Raw genomic sequence first — 7,368 nt, 5'->3', positions numbered from 1 at the left:
ACTGTCACAAAGCTACAGTGACAAAAATAGCATGGTACTGGAAAAAAGGGGGGGGCTTAAAGATCAATAGAACAGGCTAGAAGATGCAGAACAACTGCAGCATACTTAGCCATCTGACCTTTTTCAAAGGGACCAAGTGCCTTCATTGGAAGAATGATAACCTCTTTAATAAACGGTTCTAGCAAAACTGGCTTTCCACATGTCAGAGACAAAAACCATATGTCTCACTGAAAGCAAAAAGGATCAAAGACCTAAATATTAAAACAGAAACACTAAATCTGGAAGATAGAATAGGTAAAACTCTTGAAGACACCACTGTAGACAATGACTTTATGAACAAAAGCTCATTTGCACAGGAAGTATCAACAACTGGGATCTCATCTTATTCTAAAGCTTTTGCACTGGTTTCTTCTGGTTCTATTTGATCCAACTAGCCCCCTTCTTTGTATCTTCCCTAAAGAATTAGCAAGCATCATACCACAGAACTATATGCACACACATGTTCATGGCAGCACAGTTTCTAATAGCTAAAATCTTGGCAGCAGCCCAAATGTCCATCAATCAATGAATGGATAAAGAAGACAGTTTTTAAAAATATAACTCAACCATAAAAAGGATAAACTTGAGACATTTCTTTCAAACTAAATGAATGTACCTGGAGACCACAAGAAACAGGCACACACACTCAAGTATCACATGATTTCTCTGGTGTAAAAAACTGAAAGTGTAAATAAGGACCGAAATAAATAATAGATATTATGAAATATAAATAAAGTATTCAAATGGGAAAGGGAACTAGAGAGGAAGGAGAGGGAAGAGAAGGATGAGAAAAGAAGAAAAGAGAATAGAAGGGAAAAAATGAAACAAACCTTTTGTAAGTTAGGAGGGGAAGAGAGGTTAAAGGGAGGGGAGAGGAATAGGAAAAAGAAAGAATCAAGATATATACAGGTACAAATTTTCTCTGATGAATGGTATCATTATGTATCTCTAAAATGTATGTATAGGGCCGACCAGATAGCTCAGCAGATTAAAGAGCCTGCTTAGGCAGATGCAGGGACTGGGGTTTGATCCCCCACTTGCCCTGTGAGACGGTGATTGAGACTGGGTGTGGTGGTGCACATCTATAATCCCAGTGCTTGGGAGGCTGAAAACAAAGAGAATCACTAGAGTCTGTAGAATGAGACTCTGTAGACCCTGTACTAAACACATTTTTAAAATAATAATAAATACAATGTACCCATAAAATTAATTTAAAATTTAGGACAACTGGAGTTTAAAATGTCTGATATCCAGTTTGGCATTACCCTTCCTGTACAGTACTAGGACGTGAAGCTGAGCAACGGATTTGACACAGTACAGGGCTGTGGTTCTTTTCCAGGGGCTCTGCTTCCCTTATCTCAGTTGTTGTGAAATGCCATGGATCTCATGCCTGTGAGAGAACTTTGTAAACTGCAAAATAAGGTAAAACTCTGATGTGTCATTTACAACCCCTGTGACTCCTGGGATGAGTTGCTCTAGAGTGAGTTCCTCTAGCCACGAGTTAAGGTCGTGTTCAGGACCTGGTCCAAGTTCAGCCCGCAGCAGTCAGGCCCCGCTAAAGTGCTGGAGGATTCACATGTGTGTGTGTGTGTGTGTGTGTGTGTGTGTGTGTGTGTGTGTGCCCGTGCACCCCGCCTTCTTGCTGATCCCGGGAGGAAACCACTCTGCGCTCTGTGATCTCTAGTGGTTCGAATGAGGCAAGAGTGCCATCTGGCTGGTTAGGATCGGTGGGCCTAGCACAGTGAGGGCTCCCGCGTGGTCTTAAAAGACTAAACCAGTTTTTAATGTTATTAATATTCCTGTGAACATGGCATTTAACGAGGGTCAGCTGAATAGTCAAGTGTTTGGACTAATGCATTTTTCAGGAAGTTCCTGGAGTGAGCAATAAGATTATCTGCCATTTCATCAATCTGGGTAAGAGTTTTCTGGGTTAGAACATTTAAGCGTAGACAACAAGCTGCGCCTGTATGGACAGTACATTATTTTTTCCAAAGAACCTTCGCATAACTTCCATTTCCCCATTTGTGTTAGTTTTTTTTTCAGACAAGTTCTCACTGTATAGTCCAGGCTGGTCTTGAACTCATGATCTCTGCTTCAGCCTCCTGAGTGCTGAGATTATTCACATAGACCACCATGTCAGGCTTTTAAACATCTTTTCATTCAGTATTTCCCCAACTCACTTTACCACAGCACTGTTTTCTTCCAATAAAAGCTGTGAACATGCCAGGGAACAGCCCACGGTAAACAATGACCACGAAATCATTTCCATGAGTGAGTCACTGATTCTCAGAGGTGAGTCCCAGACTGCACGCGTCAGCATCCCTTGGAAACGTGTTAGAAGCCGGCCTCACCTACTAAATCAGAAACCAGGGCTGTGGTCAGCAGGCTGCATCTTAATCCACCCTCTTGATAACTGACGCCGGCCACAGCTGGAGACTTGGAAAGTTCTCCTCTCCTCTTTACTTTTCCACCCAGTGCAGAACTGATATAGGTGTGTGCCTAAGCGGGCAGATACCTGATTCCTTCCAGCCTCCCAGTCCTTTAATACTAGTCTGCATTTTCTTAGTGGACGTGGAAGTAAACCACTTTCTGGTAAAGGCTGTGTACCTGTTCTTCCTATTTTGATTCATATGTTTAGCATTTCTACATATTTGCATTCTTTGTACAGAATACTCTCCCTGCACTAATATTAATGCATTTGGAAGGATATACAGTTCACTCTAGATTTTCGAAGGCAGCTGGAAGAAAGAGGTTGCACAGCATGGGGCCATCATTTTATCTAAACCAAATGAAAAGCAACCACTGAGGTGTCTCGTCTCCTTTTTCTCTTCTTGGCTTGACCTCCCTTCCTGTTCTGGTTCTACATTGGCTTGTTGACCTTTACTTCCACTGGCAGCTAAGTTTCATCTCCACTCAATTCAGAAGTCCACAGACCAGCTACTGCTAATTAACACTATCATCAAGAACGTGAAGGATGGAGCTGTCTTGAGACTACAGATTTTGTTTTTCCTGTCTCCAAGCTCCACCACAGCTCTGCTCAGTGAGGATGACATCTTAATTTTCCCAGCTTACACCAAGTTCTGCAATAGTATATTTCTACTTTGTCAGATCAGATTCCAGAGGCCCTCTTAGCTTAGAGCTCCACACTGCCTGTGCTTCCCACAGCGTGGTGTGGGTCCTGTGCCAACTCTTCTGCCTCCCTCCTGGTAGCTCCTGGGAGCAAAGCCCCAGAGGCCAATGCAGGCTGCACAGATGTGGTGTTATTTAGGACTCATCCCTGAGGTAGTGCACACACAAGAGGGTGGTGTGCAGCTACCAGCCTCAGATGCTGAATCATCTAGGAAGCTTTTCAAAATGCCCCATCCAAGGCCATATTCTACACCAAATAAATCAGAAGTGCTGGTGTACCAGCTAAGCATCAGGAGTTTTTAAAAGTTCCCTAAGAGCCAGACATAGTGGCACATACCTGTAATGTCAGTAATCTGGGATGCTGAGGCAGATGATCCCAAATTTAAGGATAACCAGGACAACTCAGAAGAGACATGCTCTCACGCCGAGAAATTTTAAAACTGGGCTAAAGTTGTTTTCTCAATGGTAGCACTTGCCTAGTGTGCACAGGGTCATGGTACAATCTCCAGCACTGAAAACAAACCAAAAAAATCCCTAGAAGCCTTCTTAAGTAATTTCAATGTGTAGAAAATTTGCAAGCCACTAATCTTGGTAGCAAACAAAAACCCATCTCTATGCTAGACATTGTCACAGTTTTGTTCTAAATACTTCACATCATCACTAAAGTATATTTCCATCCTGCTATTTCACAGCTGGGAAACTGAAAACACAAAGAGACAATGTGACTCATAGGGGAAGGCCACAGATGAACTGTCGAGGGCGGAAAGACCAGCCCATGGTATTCATATTTATGCTGTGGTAAATACAGTGTCATTCTTTGAATCCAGAAATTCATATATAAGGGCTGGTAGCTTGTTGGTGAAGGGTGAACTTAGCATGTTGAATGAGGTCCTGGGTTACATCCCCAGGAGCCAACAATAACAACTGATGATTCCATGCATGGTTAAAGTCCCACATTACTGACACTCTTTTTTGTCCCCAGGAAACCTCAACTTTTATATTTCAGAAGCCTAAAACTAGAGAAATAGAAGTGATTGTGTTTTTGGAAAAAGTTAATTGGGGATTAAATTGGGAACCTAGTTGTCCCTTCCCCTTTGGCTTACTCTCTGTCTCTCTCTGTCTCTCTGCCTCTGTCTCTGTCTGTGTCTGTCTCCATCTGTCTGTCTGTCTGTCTGTCTGTCTTTCTCTCTGTCTCTCTCTCTGTCCCTGCTGCTATTGTAGTTATGGTGTTTTTCATCTGCCACCCCCGCTCACTTCCACCCAACTGCCTTCTTTCTACCTTTGCCTGACCACAGGCTGCAAACTTGAGCCAAAATAAATATTTCCTCCTCTAAGTTGATTTCTGTGAGATACTTTATCATAGCAACAGAAAACTGACTGACAGATGAAGTCATATGGAAGGAATGTAGAAAACAGACCTGAGCATTGAAGGTTGAGTCTCTGTGATGCCGAGAGGCCTGGGAGTGAGGAGGAGTGGGCAGGCTTACATGGACTGACGGGAAGAGAGCTATTAGAGTTCAGAGCCCAGGCAAGGAAAGGGGTTCAAGGTGAAGAGCAATTGTCTGAAACGGCTCTGCGATGCCAAGTAGGCCAAGTTCAGGTTCAGATGATGTCTATTGGGTTTTGTGATATGCCACTGAATTTGACAGAAGGGGATTCCTGAAAGGCTCTGATCTAAGCGCTTCATTAGAGAGGGTTTAACAGAGTTTGAAGACAACATTTCTGGACCATTCTTTGGACAAAGTCAATTGGATTCTTGCAGATCTTTTCTTTGCTGTATTCCCAGGAGGTTCATGCCCTCTTAGCTCCTCTGTGCTGTTTCAGAGACCCCAGCCACACGCCTGCTAAGTACAAGAAATGGTGACAACTGCAGTTCCTTTTTCATGGATCACAGCCAGGGTGACTGCAAGGTTGGAGCTTTGAAAGCGAAAGTCAGCACACTTGGCCAACTAGGCCACATCCATCACTCGGAGTTCTTATGCTGCTGTCATCCCAGACAAAGTATTTGTGACCAAAACCAGAGCAACCATGGTGCTTCAAATACTTTACTGCATTGTTCTCTCCAGAAAAGTGCTGTTGTAAAACAAAACATCACAAAACACGCATGTGCGCACACACGTACACACACACACAGAAGGAGGGATGTAGCTAAGATGATTTGGGCTCAGAACGGTTTCTGTGCTTTCTGGTTGAGATAAGGTATCCCTGGGTTGCTCAGGCTGGTCTTAACTTCCGGGACCAGAGATCCCTCCACCTCAGTTTCCTGAATAAATGTGACTACAGGTGAAAGCTTCCACTCTTGGCTAGGGTGGATGGGAAAAATAACATTTGTGTATGCTCATAGGAAAGATTCAGTGAGGAATAAAATAAAAGACTGGCATAAACAGAAAGAGAGCTGGGGACTTACAGAGTTGAGAATCACGTGCCCACTGAAGTGGTGATTTTTTTTTTTAATTTTTTTTTTAATTTATCTGTGTGTGTGTGTGTGTGTGTGTGTGTGTGGCCAGCTCAGCCCACCAGGGGGCGGGGCTGGCTGGCATGTGGTGCTGGGGGATTGAACCGCGGTCCCTGTGCTTTGTTTAGCTTGTTCTAAGTAGGTGCTTTAGACCACTGAGCCATCTCACCAGCCCGGTGATTTTTTTTTAACCAATCCATTTTTAAATTCTTAAATTCTTGACATTATAGAACTAAACTGAAATTAACATTCCACTCTTGCCTTTCTTTCTTTCTTTCTTTCTTTCTTTCTTTCTTTCTTTCTTTCTTTCTTCTTTTTTTTTTTTTTGCAGAACTGGGGATTGAACTCAGGCCCTTGTCCTTATTCTACTGAGCTATCTCCTCAGCCCCAAAATTCAGTTGCATTTGCCAGGGAAGTGCTTATTCCACTGAACCAACTCCCCAGCCACCACTCTTATATTTCTTATTGACAAACAGAATATCCATGAGCCAAAAAACCCAAAACAACTAAACAGGGAAAAGCTTATAAAACTAAATATGGATCCCAGCATTAACAGCTGAACAGAGAATGTGATTTTTTAAATTCTTAGTGGATGATAAGGTGTAGAAACTGAACACTTACAAATTATTTAAAACCTGGAATCACTGACCAGAAATTACACAGTTGGATCATAGGAAAACAGCAGAAGAGGGTTATGAGTGAATCTACACCGTTCTAGCTGCACTCCATGCCCTTCTCAGAGGAAAGCCTGGCATTGATTAGGTATTGGGCCAGACTAATGCTGGCAGCTGAGCCAGTAATAGTAACCTGCCTACCAGAAAAGCCTTTGACTGGATTAGCAATTTTGATCTGGGCCTCGGACATCTGGTGGATCTCATTCATGTTGGCACCCTGGCGCCCGATTATGCAGCCAATTAAGTTATTTGGGATGGTGAGTTCATGGGTGGTTTGAATAGATGCATCCAAACTTGCCTAATAGCCTTTCACCTCTGGAGAGCTGGAGTCAATTCCGGCGAATCCGGTCCCGCCGTGCATCATGGCAAAGTGAGACTGTTGTCTTGCCACCTGGTTCAGCTTGGCCAGATCGAGCGGAGAAATGGTGTGTTGTCCTTGAATCGAGTAGGCGTCCAGAGGGGGTCCCTCCAGGTCGTGGGCAGTGTGGGGGTAGCCCGCAGCGTCGCTGCAGCGATCTTGGCTGCCTGCGCAGATGACCAGAGAGCTGGCCAGCATGGGCTGGTACGGAATGGTCATGACTCTCCCTTACGGAGACTGGGAGAGCGTCTCCAGCATGACCAGGCAGATCTGCTTGACACACTCGGTCCTGAAGTGTGATCTTGCTCAAACCATAGATGCATCCATATTCTAGGATCACTGTTCATACAATGTGGCACCTTACACGTGATAGAAACATAAAATTTAAACCCAGTATTTCATATTTAAGCCTAATACAATTGGCAAAGAGAGTTTGAGCTACAGCTCAGTGATAGAGCATTTTCTAGCATTTGTGAGCACCTGAGTTCAATCCCCAGCACTGAGAAACATCCTGACACAAAAGTTATTGGCCAGAGAGGTACATCCCTATAACGCCAGCTCTCTGGATGCCTGAGACAGGAGGACTGCAAGCATGAGCCTAGCCCGGACAATTTAACAATGCAGTGAGAGCCCATCTCACAATAACGATTTAAAAAGTATAGAAGGATTGGGGATATAGCTCACAGTGAAGGCCCTGGGTTCAACTCCCCCTC

The 7,368-nt window shown here is 43.8% G+C and overlaps 2 protein-coding genes across 2 annotated transcripts in view; both read right to left on the bottom strand.

The window, feature by feature from the left end:
- Positions 1 to 6,505, bottom strand: part of Rfk (riboflavin kinase) — a 29,065-nt gene extending 22,560 nt beyond the window's left edge. The window contains exon 1 of the mRNA XM_023722992.1: positions 6,439 to 6,505. Coding sequence (XP_023578760.1) covers positions 6,439 to 6,505 — 67 coding nt within the window. The remainder of the gene's footprint in view (positions 1 to 6,438) is intronic.
- Positions 6,122 to 6,938, bottom strand: LOC101575732 (poly(rC)-binding protein 1-like). The gene has a single exon (XM_023722982.1). The coding sequence runs from the start codon at positions 6,872 to 6,874 to the stop codon at positions 6,596 to 6,598; it is 279 nt and encodes a 92-aa protein (XP_023578750.1). The 5' UTR covers positions 6,875 to 6,938; the 3' UTR covers positions 6,122 to 6,595.
- Positions 6,939 to 7,368: the final 430 nt, after the last annotated feature.

Source organism: Octodon degus, unplaced genomic scaffold (genome assembly GCF_000260255.1).
Source record: "Octodon degus isolate 3935 unplaced genomic scaffold, OctDeg1.0 scaffold00095, whole genome shotgun sequence".
Classification (NCBI taxonomy): domain Eukaryota; kingdom Metazoa; phylum Chordata; class Mammalia; order Rodentia; family Octodontidae; genus Octodon; species Octodon degus.
Note: the sequence above shows the minus strand (reverse complement) of the source record. Positions and strands in the feature narration are given on the sequence as shown.

Excerpts from the sequence above, each read along its gene's own strand:
- LOC101575732 (XM_023722982.1), bottom strand. The coding sequence starts at position 6,874 with ATGACCATTCCGTACCAGCCCATGCTGGCCAGCTCTCTGGTCATCTGC.